Source organism: Centropristis striata, chromosome 4 (assembly GCF_030273125.1).
Source record: "Centropristis striata isolate RG_2023a ecotype Rhode Island chromosome 4, C.striata_1.0, whole genome shotgun sequence".
Classification (NCBI taxonomy): Eukaryota; Metazoa; Chordata; class Actinopteri; order Perciformes; family Serranidae; genus Centropristis; species Centropristis striata.
Window position 1 is genome coordinate 187045 of NC_081520.1, and position 25808 is coordinate 212852.

At 41.2% G+C, this 25808-nt stretch overlaps 1 protein-coding gene across 4 annotated transcripts in view; it reads right to left on the reverse strand.

Moving 5' to 3' along the window:
* Positions 1 to 25808, reverse strand: part of fat3a (FAT atypical cadherin 3a) — a 126654-nt gene that overhangs the window by 51106 nt on the left and 49740 nt on the right. For 2 of the 4 annotated variants that reach the window (XM_059330593.1, XM_059330592.1), the window contains exons 3-7: positions 22370 to 22431; positions 19452 to 19766; positions 17968 to 18178; positions 13959 to 14027; positions 7850 to 7989 (exon numbers count right to left, since the gene is read on the reverse strand). In XM_059330593.1, the coding sequence (XP_059186576.1) occupies positions 7850 to 7989; positions 13959 to 14027; positions 17968 to 18178; positions 19452 to 19766; positions 22370 to 22431 (797 nt within the window). The remainder of the gene's footprint in view (positions 1 to 7849; positions 7990 to 13958; positions 14028 to 17967; positions 18179 to 19451; positions 19767 to 22369; positions 22432 to 25808) is intronic. The other 2 variants (XM_059330596.1, XM_059330595.1) reach the window with 1 other exon arrangement.

Here is a 25808-nt window from a genome sequence, read left to right on the forward strand (position 1 = left end):
CGGTGCATCCTGCAGAGAAGTCATGCAGTGTGTGTGTGGTTGGTGTGTGTCATGACTCATGGAAAGTTCCTGAGTCACAGTTGACGAGTGATGGAGCCCAGCTTGAGTCAGGAAAACATAGGAGGAGAGGCAGAGACGGGCGGGTGGGGAGGCGAACATAAGAGTCGCAAAGGCAGGAAATGAAAGTGAGAGTAAATTTAATTTGATCAACCCCGGAGGGGAAACTAGGCTGCAGCAGAATGACGAAGCAAAGACAAACTAGATAACAAGAAAGTAAACAATGGGTTTTATGTATGCACATATTTGGCCATTGGTTACTGAAAGGCTGATATATTTGGAATAAAATACATTAGCACAGACATGGAAGGGTGAGATTTGTAACACTTAAATGTGACATATAATGAAAAATGCACTTATTCGTGGTTGTTCCAACATAAATATGTAACCTCGGTGTGTCTAGATGTGACAAAAGCCCAACTGTGTTTTCTCTCCTGCTCTATCTATCATAAAACCTTTGTAACAACAAGCCAGTCAGACTTGCTGCTGGGTATGACATCTCACTGGTGACAATCAGTGAATCTACCTTGCTGCCTGTCATCCTTCACAAACCGTGGACTCTTGGTTCTGTTGTTGGCTGCAAAAACCAACCTGAAAGTCTTTATGAGTTTGCATCATCTGAGGGTGTAGAGACCACAGGGATTAACCTGTAATTTGACTGAAATGTTTGGAACTTTGCAAGTTTTGCCATTTTTATGTCTTTTACTGTTTATTTTCCTGGTTAGTTTGTTGAAGTTATGTAACTGTAACTGTATGTAACTGTAATTGTAAGTAACTGTAACTGTTACTGTAACTATATGTAACTCCACTGCATGTAACTGTATGTAACTGCAACTAACTTTACTGTGATTATGTAACTGTACTGTAACTATAAGTGTATGTAATTGTGACTGTACTGTATGTAACTAACTCTAACTGTATGTAACTGTAACTGTATGTAACTGTAACTGTATGTAACTAACTCTAACTGTATGTAACTGTAACTGTATGTAACTGTAACTGTAACTGTACTGTATGTAACTGTATGTAACTGTAATTGTACTGTATGTAACTGTATGTAATTAACTGTAACTGTATGTAATTAACTGTAACTCTATGTAACTGTAACCTATTGTATGTAACTAACTGTAACTTTTTGTAACTATAACTGTACTGTATGTAACTGAACTGTATGTAACTGTATGTAACAGTTTGAAACAGTGCATCTCATTTGAACCCCAGTAGTAGGTTGGATGTTGTTTAGTGTTATTTTCCTTTTTTGTGGAACGTTATAATGCAACACAAGCTCAGCATGATGTTAAATGAAGGCCCCTTTTGTTACGCATTTCTCCCCAGTATGTGAGCGTTGCTGCTGTATTGTATGTATGTAAATGAACTTGGTAGACGTGCCCTGAAAGAACACATGTAAAAAAAGCAATAGTCTCCTCTGCATTGCTGATGTGTGTTCTTCCTATTTTCCTCCTGTAAAGATAAACACAGCACGCCACTAAAGGTATCCATCCTGACTTCCTGTGCTTTCATTGACACTCTCTTATGTAGCTGGTGTTTTTAGGGAGTGATACTGTTGGTATAGCGGCATAATCAGGGGAGTGCTAAGATAGCTGGTGTGTGGCTGATCGGGGCTGATTATTATCCCAGTCCAGCCCTGGGTGGCTCTGAACTTTAATAATGGACAAAAGTTTCTGAGTCAGTGTTTTAATGTGATTGACACAGCGTGAGGTATTTATTTTTAAATGTGCAACAATCGGCAAAAGACGCCAACAGGGCAACATGTGCAAATCTAAAACAACTAGAAAGGAAAATTATGATTATGAACCAGAAAATTACCATAATATTATGTCCCTATGTTGCTTAACAAGGTCTTAAAGTTTTAGTAAACTTAGTACAAAAGGTCTTACTAGAAAGGTCTGGTGGTCACTGAGCGAGCAGGTACTTATTGTGAAAATGTGTCTTCCCACTAGTATCAGGGCAAGGGTGGCAGGATGCCATCCCTGGTTCAGGTAAGGGGCCGGGGCGGCAGGATGCCATCCCTGGTTCAGGTAAGGGGCCGGGGCGGCAGGATGCCATCCCTGGTTCAGGTAAGGGGCCCGGGCGGCAGGATGCCATCCCTGGTTCAGGTAAGGGGCCGGGGCGGCAGGATGCCATCCCTGGTTCAGGTAAGGGGCCGGGGCGGCAGGATGCCATCCCTGGTTCAGGTAAGGGGCCGGGGCGGCAGGATGCCATCTCTGGTTCAGGTAAGGGGCCCGGGCGGCAGGATGCCATCCCTGGTTCAGGTAAGGGGCCCGGGCGGCAGGATGCCATCCCTGGTTCAGGTAAGGGGCCGGGGCGGCAGGATGCCATCCCTGGTTCAGGTAAGGGGCCCGGGCGGCAGGATGCCATCCCTGGTTCAGGTAAGGGGCCCGGGTGGCAGGATGCCATCCCTGGTTCAGGTAAGGGGCAAGGGTGGCAGGATGCCATCCCTGGTTCAGGTAAGGGGCCCGGGCGGCAGGATGCCATCCCTGGTTCGGGTAAGGGGCCGGGGCGGTTGGATGCCATCCCTGGTTCAGGTAAGGGGCCCGGGCGGCAGGATGCCATCCCTGGTTCAGGTAAGGGGCCCGGGCGGCAGGATGCCATCCCTGGTTCAGGTAAGGGTTAGGGTTAGGGTTAGCCCGGGCTGAAGGCCAGGGGAAGTAGGAGGGTAGCTGCTGCTACACTGAGGTGCTAAGCAGGGGAAAGAGGTTAGGGTCTAGGTCAGCCTGGCCAGGAGGGATCAGAGGAAGGTCTGGGTAGGCTGCTGCCAGGGACGGACGGGTTATTAACCATTATTAACCAACCATGAACACTCTGTCTGTAATCCTGCAATAGTGGAATGGATGATATCACTCTGCAGGATGTGATATCGATGGCCTCAAACACACAGCCGACAGCTCCATGTCCAGGGGACGGATGCATTCCTTCAGTCATATGTCACATCTGGAAACAGCAGACAGCAAGCCCTCCATCTATCTTTTCACCGCTCTGTGTATCCTGGACAGGTACCATCGTGAAGCTGTCTGGTTCAGTCACAACAGTCTGGTATATCTCCATTCAGCCATGTTTCAGTAAACCATAACAAACTAGACTCCACATGTTGGTCATTCACCAGATTCCCCATGACTATCCAGGGCAGGTACGGTTTATATCTCATGCTTTTCTTCCTTTTCCTCCTCTCAATAGCTCCAGCTCTCGTCCCTGATATATGCTGCGCTCCTTCTTGGTCTTTGCAAGGAGTGCTTCATGGGAATACTTATCATTTTCCATCTGTCCTATCAATTGTTGTAGCTGGACTCAATAGTATGTCTAACTGGATAAACAGGGCAATGTAAAACTATTTACTCACAGTAATGCACAGTACTATTGTACAGCCAAAGAATAAAGTGCAGCAGAAAGTAAGAAATTAAAAAAAGATAGAAGTAGAAGGTAGAAAGACTGGAGAGCTGCTAAAACAGGCAGCCAGCCTGGGGGTGGATCACAGCCTGCCTCAATGAATACTCGTGTTTTGAACCCATCTGACTTTTTTTTTAGCAATGCTGCCATGTTTCAAGATCTTAGTACAATGTTATTATCACTGATGGGGACAATAGGAGAGCTATGAACATAAGACCCATGTCATAATACATGTTATAAAAGAATTGTCCTTTAAATAAATTATTTTAAAGATTTTACATTTTACAGATGCATTGCATTTCAATGTTATGAACTGGTTGTCTGCAGGGGAATTCCCAGGAAAATTTACAAGCAGCACACAAAGGTGAGACTGTGGGAAATGAGACCCTAAAACACACCTGGAATTACTTTAAAATTGCAAATATTACTTAGTTTTTCATGGGTTCACTTACAGTGTTTCCACATTAGTTAAAGGACTGGATTTTGTATAAATCAAGAAAATAAACTCTTTGGCAAACTAAATCCGATAAGGTATAATTTATGCCCCAGGCCTAATGGCAGTGCTTAATTTTATCATGAATCAACATTATTTCATAAAAAAAGTGTCTCAAAAGTGCTGACAATTCTGAGTGTAGAACCTTTGCAGCAATGGACAGCTGTACTCCTGGGCCTGGGCATGGTTAAGAGAGGAAATCTGGGTCTGGGCATGGTTCAGAGAGTCAATGTGCAGCTATCCCTCTGTGGGCATCAGCATGCTTCAAACAAAGGGCCTGTCAGACTCTTGCACCTTTCTGATCTCAAAATGATTACCCGCTTTCCGCAGTGACTGGCCACAGAGGTGTGAAAGGAGGTTTTGGACTCAGAGAGAAAACAAAATAACAAAGGCAACATTGAAACCTTCTTATTATGGGGTGACAGTGTTAACCACTGAGTCACTACACTGACTATACCTCACCCAAAATACACCAAAAGAACTCTGCACAGTTTACAAAGTACAAAATAGCAGCAGGGCCAGGACTCAGTGGAGGAGGGAAGTGACAGCGTGCACTTTACACACATCCAGAAAAAGGAGTCTGAGATTTGTACTGATTCTTATCCAGAGAAAACATGAAGAGAAGCAGAGGGAAACAGAGACAGGAGTTGAGTCGAGTGCTGCCAGGCAAAGAGTCTAAATTTAAACCGTGCTGCAGCAGTCGGCCTTCTGTTGCTCAACAGTGAAGACATTCCCTGGCGGCGTGACGCCATGCTGACTCTCCATCTGGGTGCCTTCCTCCCATCTTACAGGTGTGTGTGTGTCTGAATCTGTATGTCTGTGCAAATAGGGAGCATGTGTGTGAAACAAAATATGAAAAACCAGTATGGGAAGAATGTGTTTAGGTTCAAACCGGGTGAAAGGAGCAGAAAGCTATACAGCAGCACCTGAGACACCAGTTTAAATGCTAAGGCAGAGGATGTGGGGGTCTGCCTAAAGACTCTTGGTTTGTAGAGGAAATAAGTGGCTGTGACAAAGCCTGCCAGCTAACTTTGGAAGCAACAGTTGTTGCTGGTGTCCCTCACTGCATAACATATGAGAGTAATTTCTGTGAGGACAGTATTGTATAGACTTTCCAAAATGGCCATCAGCTTACCAAAAAATAAACCTTGGATTAATGGGGGCTCTAGTGGCAATGGATCGCGAGGAACTCCAGGCTGTCTAAAAAAAGCTCAAGAGGAAATCGAGAGAGGCCAAGAACAGCTACAGGGAGAGGATTGAGGCCACAATGGAACAAAAAAGTGAAGATGGGTGGAATTGGATGAAAGGCTGCAGCAAACCTGCCTCTGAAGAACATGGGGAACCAGAATCTGCTACTGAACAGAACCTATTTTTCACAGGGTTCCACCAAACCCCCATCACTACGTCCTCAGACAGGATGTCTGGGTCCCGAACCATCATCTCAGCTCCACAAGCTCCTAAATTTTGCATTTAAGTCGAGCAAGGTGCCTGTATATTTAATATTATTCCAGACATAATTATACATTACTGTACGATACTACATTATATATGTTAAACTGTAACTTTAAACACCCTATTATATCCCTATATTAATAAGGACAAACACAAAATATCATTACTTACCATACTATTGGTTATATTCAATGCATCTGTTGTTAATAGTAGGATATAGTAGGATTTTCCATGAAAACAAACCATAGAATCAAATCACTTTGTGCAACCGACTAGAATGTGCAGCAGCGTCTGTATTTTGTTTTCTTTTCATTTTGCTGTTTGTGACATTTCTGGGCATCAGTCGTCAAAAGCAAGTACGAGGGAAGGGACACCCAGAGTGATAAAGCTTGGTTCAAAACGAGAGCGAATCTGGTTGGCTTTCATCCATTCACGAGCACAAAGGAGAGGATGGGGCTGAAGAGGGACACAGAGTGGCCTGTTGGACAGGTATGTGCTGGCTGTTGGCTAAGCTAGCTTGCTAAAGTAGCCTTTTCATGACAACAAAGGGGCTTGCACTTCTGTTGTAGTTGAGCAGTGAGGAGGGGACAGTTTCTAATGTTCAAAAATGTACAAATAGCAACTGACAAAACCCACTTATGCCTTTAAATACAGTAACAGCACAGCAGCAGGAACGTGTTTTGCATTGTGACCAAGAAGCGTGTGTGTGTGTGTGTGTGTGTGTGTGTGTGTGTGTGAAGCTGTAAAGGACTTTTGGGAGACCCCAGTGTGACAGTCTGAGCAGAGTGGGGGATGACAACACGTGACTGGTGTAGGAAACTGACTGTCCTTGAAAATGACAAGATGAGCGATGTGTGTGTGTGTGTGTGTGTGTGTTTACTGCAGATGTGTGTGGGGGGGGGGAGGAGTAGGCGTCTCACTCATTCCTCATGTCTGAACAATGGTTCACACTCTATAAAAATGCTAATATCAACATCATGCTGTGTGTGTGTGTTGTCATATCAAACACAAACCTCGTTTCTCACATTCTCATCCAACCAATCTTGTAACTTAAAATCTAATCTAAATTCTTAGTGCTGAAAAAATTACTTTATCATGTTTGATTGAAACAGTATTTCCATGTGATGCACTGAAACCAATCCTGCTTCCATATTGTATATTTCTCAACTTCATTATTTATGAAAGGCCAAAATAAAGGAAATCAAAATAATGGCCAATATAGCATATAGATAATCCCTTTAGAATATACAGTACATATTCCTGCATAGCATATGAGGCCCAGTTAGTAATTGCCGTGGTATCCTCTGTCCTTAATCTTTATTACGTACACCTTGCTAGTACTCGGTTGGACCCCTTTCGCCTTCAGACCTGCCTTAATTCTTCGTCGCATGGATTCAACAGCAGCAGATTTGTCGGCTGCACCACATCCCAAAGGAGCTATTGGACTGAGATCTGGTGACTCTGGAGGTCATTGGACTACAGCGAACTCATTGTCAAGTTCAAGAAACCAGTTTGAGATGATTCAGCAGTAGCCATCAGAAGATGGTACACTTTGGTCATAAAGGGATGGACAGTCAGCAACAACACTCAGGAGGCTGTGGTGATTAAACCATGCTCAGTTGGTGCTAAGGAGCCCAAAATGTGCCAAGAAAATATCCCCCACACCATTATACCACCAGCAGTCTGAACTGTTGATACAAAGCAGGATGGATCCATGCTTTCAGGTTGTTTACGCCAAATTCTGACTAAGAAATCAAGAATAATCCAACCAGGCAACCAATCTTCTATTGTCCAATATTGGTGAGCCCTTGCTCAGTTTCCTGTTCTTAGCTGATGTTGCTGGAGCCCATCTGCTTCAAGGTTCTGCTTCTGTGTACCTTGGCTGTAACGAATGTTTATTTGAATTACTGTTGCCTTTCTATCATCTCCAACCAGTCTGGCCATTCTCCTCTGACCTCTGGCTTCAACGAGGCATTTTGGCCCAGAGAACTGCCGCTCACTGGACATTTTCTTTCTTTTTTCGGACCATTCTCTGTAAACCCTAGAGAATACATTGAGTTGCTGCCATGTGATTGGCTGATCAAATATCTGCATTAACAAGCAGTTGACCAGGTGTACCTGATGTAGTGTACATTATTTGACATTGTGATATTGTAATTTCTTGTGGTTTGGTCAGTAAACCTAGTGAGACTTTCTGTCCATTTTCTTCATCTTCTCCCAGCTCATGGGCGACTTGTGGGTCATTTATATTGAAAGGTTAATATGCTGCCCTGTTCATTATCTTTTCAGAGGAGTCCTAATGTGATACAGTCGTTTTGATTAATGAGCAGGTAACTATCCCAGCTGGAGACGTAACATCTGTTGCATTAGCATTTTAAGTTACATGGTGTAACTGTAAACCACCAAACAATGAAAGCTTGATGACATGAAGGTGATGCGTACCTGTGTGTATGCAGTGTTGGTGCCATCTGTGGCCTGTATCGTCAGGTTGTAGAAGGACCGCTGCTCAGCATCCAGCGGCTTGGCAATGATGACGGTGCCCACGGCTTTCTCCACGTCAAACACACTGTCGCTGTTTCCACCTGCTCCACAGGAGGAAGTTCAGACAGGAGGAGGGAGGTGCACACAGCGTCAGTCACACAAACTCACTCTGAACAGGTGCCAGCTATGATGAATATATGAACACACACCAGACAGTTTTATTTATGGACCAATGGTTTTCATTCATGTGCATCCATTTGCTGAAATGTCCTGATATTCATTTAAATACATCATGTTAATTTGCGATTCTGCATACAACCTGTGTACTCAGCACATGAATGGAGACCATTGCACACACGCTCTTTGATTTTCCTTGGACTGTGTCATGGTGTCGATGAGGAAGGGATGGCAGCTGACAGGGTTAACCCCCCCCCCCCCCCCCCCCCACACACACACACACACACACACACACACACACAACCCCCCCCCCACAACCACCACATACACACAAACACACACCAGTTCCACACGTCCCTGCAAACCGACAGTCAAAAGCACAACATCACAGCAACACAATGAAGCATGAGCACCGGCCATGCAAGCTGCATGAACAACACAGACCCTGTGTGTGTGTGTGTGTGTGTGTGTGTGTGTGTGTGTGTGTGTCCCTATTACTGTCTGCAGTGTCAGGGGTACAAACCAGAATCAGAACTAAAACATGTGACAAAGACAAAACATTAAACAAACAATCCCTGTGAAATAACACTAGAAAACCCAGCTTACTGTATTTTAGAAATAAATCTGCAGTATATTACTGTATTCTTGTAAATACAACACAATGCTGAATATTAACAGTATAAATTCCTGTAAATAAATATCTTAAAGTGCTGTAATCACATATTATTTCTCCCGGATTGCATATCACTATACATTATGACACTGTATTACATCAAAGCAGTAGAATACTGCTGTAAATGAAGATTTAAGGTTGACAGTGTATACTTCATAGTTTAATCATATAAGATATGTTTTTCACTACCAATATAAATATTAGTGTGACTGTATGTAATGTGTGCACATCAGAGAACTATAGGCTGCCTCCATCATGCTTCCCACAAGGTTGGTTTTTTTAATTTATCATAAAACATGAAATATTTTGTAATTGGCATCAATTCTCGCACATTAGCTAAAGCCTTTTAAGGAAACAAACCAGGACTCATTATGATATAGAAAAATGGTCAAAGATGGCACGTGAGTTACATCTATGTGTGAAAACTCTGCTGGAAATGCTTTGAGGTATCTGGCATTATATATATATCTAATATCTATTTCCTCTTCTATAGAGGAAGGTGCAGCTCTTCTGTTACCAAGCACACATCAGACATTAATTCTCATCTTACCACCCACACAGAATTAAAAGCTTCATTTAATCTGAGTGGGACTGTTTGTCCCGTGTTATAGGAAAGGAATCTGCCCCAATCTGCTGTGTGTGTGTGTGTGTGTGTGTGTGTAGCACATACAAAAGGATTCCTTGGTGGCATCTCTGTCTGATAAATCTATGACCTCAGCACCGCATCAGCTAAGACCTCAGCCCGCCACCGCTCAGCCAAGGCTGTTTGTGTGTGTGTGTGTGTGTGTGTGTGTGTGTGTGTGTGTGTGTGTGTGGGCCCTGCAACATGTGCCTCCCAGTTCAGTGATTTTGGCTCATCTCTTCGATCGCTGTAATTGCAGTGAAGCAGTGAAACCCTCCTGGCCGGTTCCTCTCTGCCGGCTGGAGCGTCTGAGAGGCGATCACTCTGGTCGCCAGATCGATTAAATACTCTGCACTCATCTATTCAATGTCCGGACAAAAATGAATAATCCACTGAGCTGAAGTTGTATACTAATTCAAGAGACTTCTCTCAGTTGTTGTGACAAGTCGTGAGTCTGAACGTCGTGTGTCAGTAATTACGACAGTCTGTACGTATGGCGGCTCGCGGCTCAGCGGCACGTTGGCACGTTCTAACTCCATTCAACCTATCCAGCCTCCAGCTGAATGCTTTATTCTGCCTTTTTAATCTCGCTTTGCTGTCAATCACTTCTACGTCAGTAGCAGACAGTGAAATACGTAAGTATAGTTTGTTTTTCGCTGTCTGTAAACCTAAAGTGATGTTTCTGAGGGAGAACCGGCTGAGAGCAGCTCTCTGGATGAGTGGCATGTTAGTACTACTGCATCTCAGCGTTTGACTCACAGCCACAAGTTTAATTTGTCTGTCAGAACGGTTCTGACCTGACGGAGAACCATGTGGATCGTTGTCAATGTGAAGGCTCTCTCTCTTCTCTCATTGGTGCCTTTGGATGGCCTTGCACCTGAGTGATGTGATGAACATTTACAATATTTTTTGGGGGGGTTATTAGCTTTTATTGGATGTGATTACGGTATTAAATTCCTGTTAAGTCATTTTAATAACAGGCAAAAACACTAGACATTTGGTTTACTAATTTCAACCTGAATATTTGCAGACAATTAAAAGAAAAATCCAAAGTTTGACAACAGATTTGTCATCCTTGGAGTTTCAATTGTCAAAGGTCAATTCAGAATTTCAGAATACAGTACACCATTCTAAAAAAACTCCTCAACAATACCTTGTGTTTCTTTGTTGCAGGCAACTGTAAAATACTTTTAAAGGCTCTTTGTTCTAGTTTCTGACACTTTTAGATAATTAAACATGTTGACCCATGCAAATTATTGCTATTCCTGAGAAACGAACATTACAGGAGGGTTAAAAAAAATGTTTGTCTGAAAGTTAACCTCCAATATTGTGCAGCATAATAAATGACCCTGAGAAAATGTATAAACAATTTCTCCAACGTCTAAAAAGCTAAATGTAAATCTATAAACAGGGACCCATCTGATTGACAAACACATGTTAACTGTTTAAAAAGAAACCTAGAACATGACCGAAATCAATTCTCATCAAAGCTGAAGTTTAATCCAGATCTCAACAGTCCTGACCAGTCAATGTGTTGTTCATGAACAAAGATATAAAGGAGTCATAGTGCACATAGTAGTATCCAGATAGTCATATGCAGAAGACTACAAACAACTGGCATTCTTATTTATTCAGAACGAGTTTACATTGTGTACTGCTGTGCTGTTAGCTGTGTGTTCATATTATTATATTAATGAAGGGCAGCTTCAAACAGCCATCGAGCCATAAGAACATAAAGAAGAAGAGGCTTTGGCAAGAATCCCACTGAAGCCAGAAAAAGCTTCCAGTCTGCTAATGCCAAACTACAGAGAGGGAAAATGCAACAATCTGCAAAATGGGGGGAGGCCAGAAACCCTCTGCTGGTCTAAAACTGGTTCCACTGGCCGTCTAAAGCCCAGTTTATACTCACTGGCTCAGCTGAACACATGTCTCACTGCAGATCCTGTCTCACCTCAGCTGAACACATGTCTCACTGCAGATCCCTGTCTCACCTCACTGTCTCACTGCAGATCCCTGTCTCACCTCACTGTCTCACTGCAGATCCCTGTCTCACCTCAGCTGAACACATGTCTCACTGCAGATCCTGTCTCACCTCAGCTGAACACATGTCTCACTGCAGATCCCTGTCTCACCTCCCCTGCTGCTCTCTGCAGAGAGACAGATATTATATAGTGTGGTCCCTTTGACAAAACTGCTGCTCTGCCATCCATGAGCTGGGAAAAAAGGAGAAATATCTCCTGGATATCTCTGTTGGTGAGTCATTTAAGTGACTGTTGTGCTTTTTTTATTGCGGTCATTTGTTGTGCTGAATCCATCGTCTGTGTTCAGGAGTTATTATTCACGTTGTTTTTCTGTGTGGGTGTACGCACAATGTTTCTCACTGTGAGTGGGTGGTAGACTACTCTGATCCAGTTTGATCTGTCTGTCTGTCTGTCTGTCTGCCTGTCCTCCTGTCTGTCTGTCTGTCTGTCTGTCTGTCTGTCCTCCTGTCTGTCTGTCTGTCTGTCTGTCTGCCTGTCCTCCTGTCTGTCTGTCTGTCTGTCTGTCTGCCTGTCTGTCTGTCTGTCCTCCTGTCTGTCTGTCTGTCTGTCTGTCTGTCTGCCTGTCTGTCTGCCTGTCTGTCTGTCCTCCTGTCTGTCTGTCTGTCTGTCTGTCTCAGCCTGCTGGGTGGAGCAGATTCAGCTATAAATGGAGCTGGTGTGAGCTCTGAGTTTATGTTCTCTCTTTTCTATCACGCAGCTCAATCTCAACCCTCTCTAGTAATACACCTATAATCTTTAATTAAGGTAAACTGCTGAGCCTCTATTGCTGTCTGTCTGCCTGTCTGTCTGTCTGTCTGTCTGTCTGTCTGTCTGTCTGTCTGTCTGTCTGCCTGTCTGTCTGTGTGTCTGTCTGTCTGTCTGCCTGTCTGTCTGTCTGTGTGTCTGTCTGTCTGTCTGCCTGTCTGTCTGTCTGTCTGTCTGTCTGTCTGTCTGTCTGTCTGTCTGTCTGTCTGTCTGTCTGCCTGTCTGTCTGTCTGTCTGTCTGTCTGTCTGTCTGCCTGTCTGTCTGTCTGTCTGCCTGTCTGTCTGTCTGTCTGTCTGTCTGTCTGTCTGTCTGTCTGTCTGTCTGTCTCAAGTATAACCCCCTGGCATTGGTGGAATATCAGATTTTTTTGCTGTTTATTTTTATTTTTATTTAAGGCTATGGAGAAGATGTCAAATATGAAACAAAGGTCTGAGGGTGCATCGGTGCAAACCATGTCATGATGTCATGTTAAGGGTGAAATAACGCATCAAAAATCTTTTGGATTTAGATTTTCCAGTTCCAGATATCTGGAAATGGGCTCATAACTCTCCTCTTTAGCCTGCTCTACGATGATAACATGCAGTTTAAGGCAAAAACCACATTGTTTTTCTTGTGCATTATTTTCGCCTATTACATATGAACATTTCTGCATACTGGTGTCACTAAACAGTCTATGAATTGCATAAATTGGATGTAATTGGAAAGCTAAGACTCTTGTAGATTCAATGAGCCCAGTTTTACTCATGTGGGATGACATTAGTCTCTAGAATAATCACAGCCTCCAGAAACTACAACCATAAACTGGAGACCTGGGGAATTCAGAAGATGTATAGCTTTCCTAGGTATACTTACAAAAAGGGGGTTTCTCAGCAGTTTACAGAACAAAAGTGCATCCAATCGGCAAAATAAAAGAAAGTTTTTTTAAAACAAATCACAGCATGGATTTTTCTATTGTGTTCCAAAGGTCTTGGTGTATTTATGTAATGTCTGGAGGGGTTTTCGACCGTTTTAGCCAACTTTCCGACAGACCTGGTGCCTGGAGATTCTTTAGATCTTGTAGTTTCATATACCAGTATCTCCAGTATATTCCTAAAAGTGAGCCTGCTATAGCCTCCAGAGCGGGAATACAAACCCAAAAAACGGGAACGCAAAACATCGATACCTGGCGACCATGAATCAATATAATATTATGCTACTATGCTACTATGCTATACTATGCTGTATGGACCTGTAGTGAATGCATCAGGGAGCTCTGTCTGATGCTCCTGCTGGTTGTTGTGCTTCTTTAGTCCCAAACCTGCTGTCAAACACTTGAGTGCAGCCATTACTTTAGCTAATGGGTCAGCGGTTGGAGATTTGTGTGTATGTGTGAGGCGGCTTTTTGAAAAGTGCTGCATGAAGGAAGGCCTGCATTAATTCCACCAGGAGTACAGGTGTCCAGGTGCTGCTAACAGCAGGTCATTAGACAGAGCTGCCACCAGGTAACCTGCTGCTGTTGCCATGGGAGGGGATGAACATGTTGTTGTTACTAAACCTGCATCCTTTTAATGAACCTTGGCTGCAATGTAGTTCCCTAATGTAAAACACACACACACACACACACACACACACACACACACACACTCACACGTACACACTTCCACTCGGGCTGAGCTTCTGTGTGGAACATCAGCAGCACCGGTGAGAAGCACATGGGTGGACGATGAGCGTCAGTGTGAAAGACAAAGGAAAAAGGAAAAAGGAAAGGAAAAAAGGAAAGGAAGTAGAACGGAGACAGCTAACAGCGGTAGTGGAAGTTGGAAACGAGATACCTTCTGAGGAACAGTTCCTGCCACAAGCGCTCTGCAGAATATAGAACATCTCACGGAAAGACCTGGGACCTTCCAGGCATGAAGCGTTGAGGAGAGAGAGGAGAGAGAAGGTGAGACAGGAAGGAGACAGGCCTGAGGAAGCAGGACAGGAGGGAGGAGGCGAGGAGACAGGCCTGAGGAAGGAGGACAGGAGGGAGGAGGCGAGGAGACAGGCCTGAGGAAGGAGGACAGGAGGGAGGAGGCGAGGAGACAGGCCTGAGGAAGGAGGACAGGAGGGAGGAGGCGAGGAGACAGGCCTGAGGAAGCAGGACAGGAGGGAGGAGGCGAGGAGACAGGCCTGAGGAAGGAGGACAGGAGGGAGGAGGCGAGGAGACAGGCCTGAGGAAGGAGGACAGGAGGGAGGAGGCGAGGAGACAGGCCTGAGGAAGCAGGACAGGAGGGAGGAGGCGAGGAGACAGGCCTGAGGAAGCAGGACAGGAGGGAGGAGGCGAGGAGACAGGCCTGAGGAAGCAGGACAGGAGGGAGGAGGCGAGGAGACAGGCCTGAGGAAGCAGGACAGGAGGGAGGAGGCAAGGAGACAGGCCTGAGGAAGGAGGACAGGAGGGAGGAGGCGAGGAGACAGGCCTGAGGAAGGAGGACAGGAGGGAGGAGGCAAGGAGACAGGCCTGAGGAAGGAGGACAGGAGGGAGGAGGCGAGGAGACAGGCTTAGGGAAGGAGGACAGGAGGGAGGAGGCAAGGAGACAGGCCTGAGGAAGGAGGACAGCAGGGAGGAGGCGAGGAGACAGGCCTGAGGAAGGAGGACAGGAGGGAGGAGGCGAGGAGACAGGCCTGAGGAAGGAGGACAGGAGGGAGGAGGCGAGGAGACACACTGATGAAAGACAACGACTGCTTCTGATAAGTCGGGCTGGGCCATATGGACCAAACGTCATATCTGATATATTTAGGCTGAATATTGATATACGATATATATCCTGATCTTTCTGGTATATATCCTGGTATATCCTGATATTTCTGGTATATATCCTGGTATATCCTGATCTTTCTGGTATATATCCTGGTATATCCTGATATTTTTATTGCAAAGTGAGAGCAAATGTTCAGAAAGTCAAATATGACATGTCACTAGTAGTTTTATTGAAACCGTTTAAGTGAACATAAATACTGTAGAACAGCAGGAGTACCTTTTTTTTAAATCAAAGCTCCATAAAGTGCACATTTAAAGAAAAAATCTTAAATAAAAATAGCCATGACATAAAATAGTCTGTGTCTTTTTCTGAAATAAATATATTCATATAAGAAAAGAAAAACAAACATTACAAAAATATGACAAACCCTAGTAAGGGCAGCATTTATACATAAAGAAATACATTTTTTATTATTTCAATATATTTTTATTATTGAAATAATATATATATATATGGTCTAATTCCATATCACATTTAAAAATATATCAATATATTTTTCATATGGATATATCGCCCAGCCCTACTGAAGACCTCAGCCTCTAATTATTGCTACAAAAACATTGATTATGTAATACTAGGTTTTTGTTTGTTGTTGTAGCTTTTAACCATTCTGATGCTCATATTTCTGGGTTAAAGTTGCTGCTCATGATGATGATTAAAGTGATATTTAACTTTTTTTTTTGCCAAAGGAAAGTGTTCAATATTGTTTGTTCTGTTTTAGGGCATAAAAACTATGATGGTTAAACATGATTTATATAATGCTCTTCTTTGTTACAACAAGTAACAAAGTACGTTTTTTTATTTTGTGATTTTTTTACATTGAGAAACTACTTGTTGGATTTTCATGAATGTTTCTTTCCTTGGTGAAAGGGTGCAGTAGAAATAAGAACCCAGCAGAACTAACACAAATTAAAAAGAAATTCACTTTAGGTAACATTGTGTAAGAGGGCAATTGTGCTGCATTCAAGTAGTGGTGGAATAATTGGAAAAAACTTGTTTTCGGATCATATGTCAAGGCTCCCCTGGAAACGGCTAACAACATGTTTGAGCAATAAAATATTACACATATTCTTTGGACCATCCATGTTGTTTTTATATCGCCTATTTGACGACTTCAAGCTCATGAACACACCGAAGTCGGCTTCCTGACTCGGAAAAGATCGGACAGTCCATGGAGCACATGAATGCACCACAGGTTTTGGTGGAAATGAGATAAATATCTGCCCTGTTGTAAGATCTCAATATAACCTTACAGTAAAGTACATTTACTCAAGTACTGTACTTAAGTACAATTTTGAGGTACTTACTTGAGTATTTCCATTTTATTTAACTTTATACTTCTACTTCACTACATTTTGAGGCACACATTGTACTTTTTACTCCACTACATTTAGCTGACTTCTTTAGTTACGTTTCAGGTCGATATTTAAGCATAAAAAAATATGATACATTCAAAAACGATTACAGATATTTATAAATTAAACCACATAAACATATATAAAGGATCTAAAAAATAGAACTACCTGGATAACAGTAAACCACTGCTTACATAAATGCATCAATAATAATAATCCAATAATATATTTGGAATATATAAAACAATCTGAGTGGGGCCATTCTGCATAACAAGTACTTTTACTTTTTATACTTTAAGGACATTTTGATGCTGATACTTTTGTACTTTTACTTCAGTCAGTTTTGAATGCAGGACTTTTACTGTAGTGGAGTAATTTCACAGTGTGGTACTAGTACTTTTACTTAAGAAAGGGATCTGAATACTTCTTCCACCACTGAATATAACAATGATTAAATGCCTGTCTTCTATTGAATCATCATCATCATCATCATCAATAATATCAATAATATTTAATACAGTACATGCACCTCAAAGACTGTACTCTGACACATAAAATACATACATGTAGGCTTTAAATTATGTATATTTGAGCTAGCTGAACACGTTTTAAAAATCCATTATGAATATTGATTTACTCTCTTGATTATTTATTAATACAAATGTCTTAATAAGTATATATTTCAGATGTATTGGTCGATTCTGTTCTTGCTGACCTCACTAGTCTGTGTCTTGTGTCATCCCTGCTGAAGTGTTTCATAAAAGATGAAATGCAGCTTTAAATGCAGCTGTGACCCAGAGAAAGGTTGAATAATCCCGTATGAAGAAGTGAAAGTGTCCAGAGGACAGAGACATGATGAGAGAGAGAGATGGACGGAGCTATGAGAGCCAGAAGCACGAGCCAGAAGGTATCTCCAGCTGATACACACTGACTGTCACTGCTCAGTGACAACAAAGGAAAGATGGATGGTGCATTGTGGGAACTGCAGTCCTTTCTGTACTCGGGGCCCATAGAGCATCAGCTCAGCTGTCAGGGTACATACAGTGTTGAATGGCATTAAAAAACGCATGGAATTAAAAATCAAAAGTACCAATTATTAGAACTATTAAATCACTTTTCCCATACCAAAATCGTCACCATACATAATGCGTAAAAATGGAGCTTAGTGAACTGGGCATGACATAATCTTGTTAAGCCTTTCAAGTGGGTAAAAGTGAACTTTGACGGATCTAAAGGATTAAAGAGCGCCATGTTGGGCATTTCCCATTTAAAGGAGAATGTCACAGTGGCTTTAAAATCTGTCTGAACGTTCTTCATCGAGAGCGAGCCAGAGCTTCTTCTGAGCAGAGACAAGATGAAAGGAAGTCGAGAATAATACGTATAAATAACACTAAAGCTCTTAAAGGGACATTCCAGTGTTAAAAAGGAGTCTAAGGACAACATGAAGAATCTTTTGTTACATTTTTTTTCTTCCAGAAATCAATCCCTATCGGTTCTTTACCTGCTACAGTCCCTATGGTGACTGGGATGGGCAGCATAACAGATCATGCAGCAAGGCCACAGCACCTAAGCTGCACCTCATACACTCCAACGCACAACAACACTGTCAGCCCAACACACACCATGCACCTGCATGGCACACCGACCTCCAGCTGGCTGACAGAGTCCTCAGCTGCAGGAGGTTTTACCTGTGATGTCGAACCACAAGGGGGTGGAGCTCTGCTGCAGGGACACCACGCCCACGATCTCCGCCACCTTGTCGTTCTCCATGACGGTGAAATTGTAGAACGGCTCGTCAAAGAGCAGCGGGAGCGCCGAGGGCGGCGGGCGGCGGATCCACTCGATGTGCAGGCGAGCGGTGGAGGACTTCTGAGGACGCCCGTTGTCTGTCGCTTTGATCTGAAGCAGAGAAGTTATAAAGTAAATGCTCAGCCACAAAGAAATAGTCTGTAATAAGACGAGGAACGCTGTGAGGTGGTGACATTTCAAATATGGACGTAATTCATAGGAATGAATGGAGAGGCAGCCTGAACGCAGACAGAGTCAACATCAAGCTGTAAACATATGCAAACAAACGCTCTGAACCCCAAGCAGTTTGAGGGGAGTTTATAATAGTTTGGGATTTTTCAGTAGTTTTTGTTTTAATTTTGTTGTGAATTTTTGTTTTCAAATTCAGTTCGTTTTAATTCGCTTTAAGAGTGAGTTTGTTAGTTTTTATTTTGTTGAAAATCCTTAGTTTTAGTTTAGTTTTTTATTAGTTTTGGTATGTAATATGTTTTAATGTTGGTTGGAGTGAAGTGCTGAACTTTCTGAAAGCGATCGACTCACATATTGAGTCTCAATAAACACATTCACCAATGTGTTTATTATATTATATTATATTATATTATATTATATTATACTATATGTGTTCCTGCAGGTTCACTAACCAGCAGCTCAATAAACAGATTTCAAAAACCAAGGACATTTACATTATACTTTTAGTTAGTTTTAGTTAGTTTTGTAATCACACAATACAGTTTCAGTTAGTTATTGTTTTTATTTTCATTTTCAGTTAATGAAAATGTTTTTTTCAATCCTAGTTTTCGTTAGTTTTTGTTAACTATAATAACCTTGGTTTCTCTATGGAAAACAGCACAATCATGGCTCGAAGTGGGAACAACTCAAATATGATTTTTCTGCAGTATAAGACAGTTTTTAATGCCATAAATCATTAAAAAAAATAGCTTAAGTTGGATTTCTATGATAAATCATTTGTGAAACAATTAGAAATATATATATTATATTTGTTTTGTGATTTAGGTATTTTCCGTATTTAAGTATGAAACTGAAATAAGGAAGGTCTCGAAACAAGATTGACTCTTTTTAAGACTCACGATCAAGAAATAAAGCAGAACCTGACCTAAAGCCCTTATCTTGATACTGAGCTTCAGTGAGTTGTGTGAATTCCCAAATAGAATTTCAGTTTAATTATCACAAAGCAGTTGATTCACAATCGGCCTACAGCTCTCCGTGTCCCTGGAGTCTTTCAAGTAGGTTTCTTTCACAAACTGAACTTATTTTTATGTCACATCCATCCAAAAACTGGCATCCAATATGTTGTAAGAACCATATTTTATCAGATGTGACTAATAATAATATATAATAATAATAATAACGGTGGCTGGCGTACGGTCAGGATGTCGTAGCTCCCGGCGGTGAAAGCTTTGCGTGAAGACACGACGGCCGTCTTCGGGTCGATGAAGAACTTCCCGTCCTCGTTCCCGTCCACGACGCTGTAGGAGAGGTCGCTGTTGGGACCGTCGTCTCGGTCGTAGGCGAACACTCGGTAGATCGGCTCGCCCTTCTTCCTCCGCTCTCTCTCTGGAAGTTTGACCTGGTACACCTTCTCAGGAAACGTGGGTTTGTTGTCGTTTTCATCCAGGACCTGAACCATCACCCAGACGGTGCTCTGCCGGGGACTCGGACCGCCGTCTGACACCACCACCTGCAGTCAGAGGTTCAAAATGAGTCAAAGGCAGTAAAAGTGTTTCAGTTCAGGGACTGAAGGCATTAAATTAGTGGTTCAACAAGAAAATGCCACAAAATGTTATCCTATCTTTATTATTATTATTGTTTTGTATTATTTATATATTTTATTTTTTCTTTACCAAGTTATTTCTTTCTTTTTATATTATACATGTTATTATCATGATTATGTATTTATTTTATTAACACTGTAATTATTATTATTATCATTATCATTATTCTCTCTTTATTTGTAATTTTTTTATATGGCGGTCTTCCTATTTTTATTTTTATTATTATTATTATTATTATTATTATTATTTATTTTTATCATTTCAATTTAATTAAATTAAAAATAAGGAAAAAAACGAATCAAGACATTGTATTTAAACGCATCATGTAATGTGCTTCCTCTCTTAATAAATAATAATAATATAAATATAATAATAAATAAAGTGGGATGAACCCAGGTGGAGTCTCAGAACAGGTTTGAAGAACAGAACATTTGATGAATCAGCTGTTCTATTTTGATAATAAATATTATATTATAACCATTATCTGGCTGCAGCTTCTCAAATGTGATGTTCTTCTGCTTTTCTCTCTTTTATATAATATTAATTGCAAACTGAATATCTTTGAATTTCCAACAAAACATCTGGAGAAATCCACTTTGAACATGAAAAAAACATGATTCATTATTATTTGCTGTTTTACAGACTAAATGATTGAACAGAACATAATGAGCAGATTAATAATAATATAAAATTATTGTCCATTGCAGAAAAATATGTATTACTGAGATTTCTGGATCAACTGAAGAAGAAAAAAGCTGCAGAAGGTAATGACTTTGTGAAACGCTTCCACAGTACAACAGTAAGCAGCAGCTGTCTGTCTTAATTCTTCTTCTGCTTTTCTCTGTCAGTCTCTGACTAATATGATGAAAAGAGAATCATCTGTCTTCCTGTGTTGTGACAGCCACTTCTGTACTTCTACGATGATAAAGAAGGTAATCACTGAGAGGTGGAGCTAGCCAATAGGAACTACAAAGCAGGCTTTTCTTCTTTGTCCCAAATTTATATTCATTTTGCTAGAAGTGCAATCACTTTTCAGCTTGTCACAGATTCACGGCGTGGCAGCAGTTCATTTCCCTTTGCTCATGGCTGGCTTCATTTAAGAACACCATCTATCATTGAGAACATGGCAGACATGAGGAACTGTGGTGAAAAAAGAGTTGTCCCTTAAACTGATCAAGGCAAAGAGGGTGGAAGAACATAATAACAGAAAATGAGAGAGAGGAGGAGCTGTGGTTAATATTCCTGTCTACCTTTGAAAAAAACAGTTCTTCACTCTGGATGTGTTTTGGTGTGTCAGCCACTTATGAAAGAAACTTCAGAGGCCGTGATAAACCAAACCAAAAATCAATTAGTTTTTATTATTTGACTGATAAATTAAATGTAGCCCAGCTAATTGATGAAAACACATTCAACACCCAGACACATCTGACTGCAGTCCGTTATGTGTCCATAACACACAAGACAAATATAATAACACTCAGACAAATATAATAACACTCAGACAAATGTTGATGTTCAGCCACTGAACCTTTGGCCGTTTAATCTCACAGCATGTTTCAGGGTTAGTTGATTCATGTAAGATCTTCTGTCTTTTGCTAATAAACCATGAAAATAGTCAGGAAAAACATCTGGACGATTCATATTATTTTGACAACTTTACGGCTCACAGCTGCTAACTGTAACTTTCTGCCACAGGTTAGGCTCCGCCCACAAAATACATCATCACGCTTGGTAAACAGTATTCACAGAACCATGGTTACATACGTAACCTCTGTTAACTCTGTGACACTAGAGTTGGAAACTATGACTGTCACTGGTTAAACACTGATATATACACTCTTTAAACACTGAATTTTATTAGTCATTTGAAAGCCAGTGGCACAATTTATCTCCAATCAGCTCCGAGCAGAAAGAGACAGGTTCCAATTATTGTCTAACAGAGACGAAGGCTCCACACCAGCTCTATTACCAGCTAATGCAAACCTGACTGAGGCCAGCAGAGACCAGAGGCACCGCCATGCTCACTGTGTGTGTGTGTGTGTGTAGAGAAGATGGGAGAGCCAATTTGTCCTCATCTAAATCCTGGCAGCCTCTGGATTGGAGCTCTGATTCACTGAGTATCGGCAACTGAGTTCCATTCATTTTCAAAGGAAGGCGACTCAGTGCACCATCGATATATATATAGACATATATATATATATATATATATATATATGTATATATATATATATATATAGACACATATATATATATATATATATATATGTGTCTATATATATATATATATATATATATATATACATATATATAAACATTCTCAGCATTTTGATATGTTTTCCTTTTTAATGTTCAACAACATAAGGAAAGATTCTCAAATATAACCTTCTCTTAACTAGAGGTTAAGGTTCTCTCTCTCTCTCTCTCTGTCTCTCTCTCTCTCTCTCTCTCTCTCTCTCTCTCTCTCTCTCTCTCTCTCTCTCTCTCTCTCTCTCTCTCCCCGTGTCCTCACCTCTAAAACGTGTTCTGTTTGTTGTTCGCGGTCCAGTTTCCTTGAGGTTGTGGTGATCAGCCCTGAGACAGAAAACACCAGAGAAAACAATTAGAAAAGAGACCAAACACACACACACACACACACACACACAGAAAGACACACACACACACAGACACACACACACACACACACACACACAGTGGTGACATGGTAATTAGTTGTGGGTTTCAGACACGGTGGCTTGTTCTAATTACAGTGAATGAGAGAAGGAGGAAAGAAAGAGAAGCAGACACCGATTGTTATTAGTAATCATACATCGTAATTATTTCATGTTGAACGTCATTACATGTTGTTGTCACTGCCCTGATGGCTGCTGGGGGACGGGCCTCCCATGATGCTTAAACCAACAAAAGGCCTTTAAAAAGGAAGAGAAGGGAGAGGAGGAAGATCTGCACCACGACCAAGAGAGTCTAAAGCTAAATAACTCTATCTGTTCTGTGTGTGTGTGTGTGTGTGTGTGTGTGTGTGTGTGTGTGTGTGTTCGCATCACTATTTTATACATCTAATGGATAATTCCTGTTACTGTGTGAAGCTGACAGTCTGACCTTGACACCTCTCCAGTCCGTGAGAGGCCAGCTGGATCCAGGTGAGAACCTTAGGACTGAACTATTTTTGGGTCTTTTTCGTATCTTCAGCCAAGTGCAACACTACGATGCCTTTCAGGAGAGGCTGTCTAAACATGTGCAGAAGTTATCCTCATGTTTGAAGGAATCACATCTCCTGGGTATGATGCAGGCTCTCTGCAGCCGTATCGATCAGGTATAGATCAGGTATAGATCAGGTATAGATCAGGTATAGATCAGGTAAACACTCTCTCCATCAACAAGGTCAGACGTCCTATCAGCTATTTCTTTTCTAGAACAAACAGAGCCTTACAGTAATCCACAGCGCTGTGACACAAAGATCTCACTCCACAGCCTTCTGAGTGGCTGAAATGAGCTCCAGGCCATGTGGTTAATCAGCTGATCAGCTGCTACACAGTAAAATACTGGGCTCTTATTGGTCGACTAGCAGGGACACGGCCACCAACTAATGGAAGAGGAAAAATTTATTAAAAAAACATTTTACGAAAGTCTCTTTTGAGCCTGATAGTTGAGTCACGATGCGATATTAAGATTTTAAGCCTTTTTATTGGGATTTTGTGATTACGATACAATTTATTGCGATTTAACTGTTTAACTGCATTTTGTGTCCACAATATTAAAGTAAAATAAGAGAAAATTCTCAGTCTATTCATCTGACTTCAGTCTTTTTATTTCTCCACAATGAGAGTCAAACCCACAGACAGACCAACAAAGTATTCAGTCAAACTGAACTGAACTGATATCAAACATGTTGGACGACAACAACTGCAGCATTTTATCAAACTTTCACAAACAACAAGCTTCACTGCTCTCAATGTTTTTGAATGAAACATAAAAAAGCCGAACTCATCAAAACATCGATACTTGGCGGCCATGAACTACTATTATATGCCATAGTCACATGTAACTTCATCAGACGATTAATGTTATTATTTAATGTGGAGAATGAATGAAATGACATATGATGGTCAGCAGACCTGGTGATCTTAGTGTTAAAGGAGTTATAGGAGTATATAAAAGCCTAATTATTTAAAAAAGAAAAACAACTAAAAAATAGAGAAGATATACACTTTATCTGTCAATAATAAATCACATTGTCACAATCATTTCATGTAAAAAGGTTAACAAAATATAGACATTTTTCACTGTAGATGAGGTATGTGTTGTAGAGATGAAGAGTTTCTTCATTCAGGAAAAATAGTTTACAATATAACACAACTTACAGCATTACGTCACAAATGAAAGCTTACTTTCTAAAATATTTTTTTATCGACATTCAGTGTCTTAGCTCTGCTCCTCTGGGAATGAAGAAAAAAGGCTTTCTCTCAGCTTTCAAAACATCTCCAGAAAAAAACCCCTAAACTTTCAGGAGGGGTACACATAAAAAGATAAATAAAAAATAGAGAGATTGACAAAAGAAAGAGGATGAGAGGAGCAGAGATGTGTTGTTGACTGGAGGACCGGGGGGATGGTGACGGCACCCTGGCCTAGTTTCATCTAGTTTCATCCTTTAAACATCAAACACAGAAATCACTGGCTGCTGATCACTGACTTCACTTCCACACTGAATATTCGTTTGTATATGGACATTTTTAATGTGCCTCCAAATCAGCCTTCGATATGGTGCAGATGAACCGCTGGAGAAGATCCAAGTGATAGAATGAAGAAATGTTCTGATAATGTTAGCAGACACTATTAATGTGGCCTAGAATGCTTTTAACCCCAAAAGGCCTGAATGTGACATCATCAGAGGATCCAGCCGAGGGCTGAACCATTCATCGCTTTCTGATCGAAATTGCAATTTCAGACTTGATCATGTGATCGGCAAAGCTGTATTTTTTTGCTCCTGACTGACCCAGGATCTGCTGTGTCAACTATTTTACACATACAGGTGCATCTCAATGAATTATAATATCATAGAAAAGTTTATTGGTGTCAGTAATTCAATTCAAAATGTGGAAATAACAGATAACATTGATCCATTACACACAAAATGTCTTAATTTATTTAATTTCTTCTAATCATATCTGATTATATCTGATTATGGCTTACATTTAATGAAGACCTAAAATTCAGTGTCTCAAAAAAAAATTGAATATTGCAAAAGACCAATTTTAAAAAGTGTGTTTAATATGTAAATGTTGTCCATTACATGTCCATCTATATGACTCAATACTTGGTTGGGGCTGTTTGACTTGAACTACTGGAAATGGACTTTTCCATCATATTCTAATGTTTTGAGATGCATTTGAACAAACATTTCCTACAAAATGTAACGGACGTGACTCTTTTTATTGCAGTGCAATCCAGCGCTTTGGCAAAGCTTAAAAATTCTAAACATAAACCTGATACTAGATTACTCGGTCAAGCCTTCATCTTTGTAATAAACATCATAAAAACAAATAGAAAGAAACTGGGTCCCAAAAACTGTATGTTTGTACAAAAGCTGTATGAAACATGGAATTATCCAACTACATAGGTCAGCCAAATGAAGTACCCCAAAATATAGACCTTAGTGATGTAGCTCAAGTTGATTTTGAGCTCATGTCAAAAACACTGAGGTTAACCTTCTCGTTTTCTCTCATGCTTGTAAATGTGACTGTATTGGGAAAATCCCAATTAGATTGTACAGCCCTATTCCAATAACACCCTCTATATGTACTAGCTGTGGACTGCAGTCATAAATGCTATATGCTAACAATCACAGAAAAAACACTATTGATTAATGAGAACAGGACTGCTGGGTTTAATGCTGCATTAGCCAGACAGACTGACATGCTAACAAGCCAGGAGCAGCTGACTCCCGCTCCTGC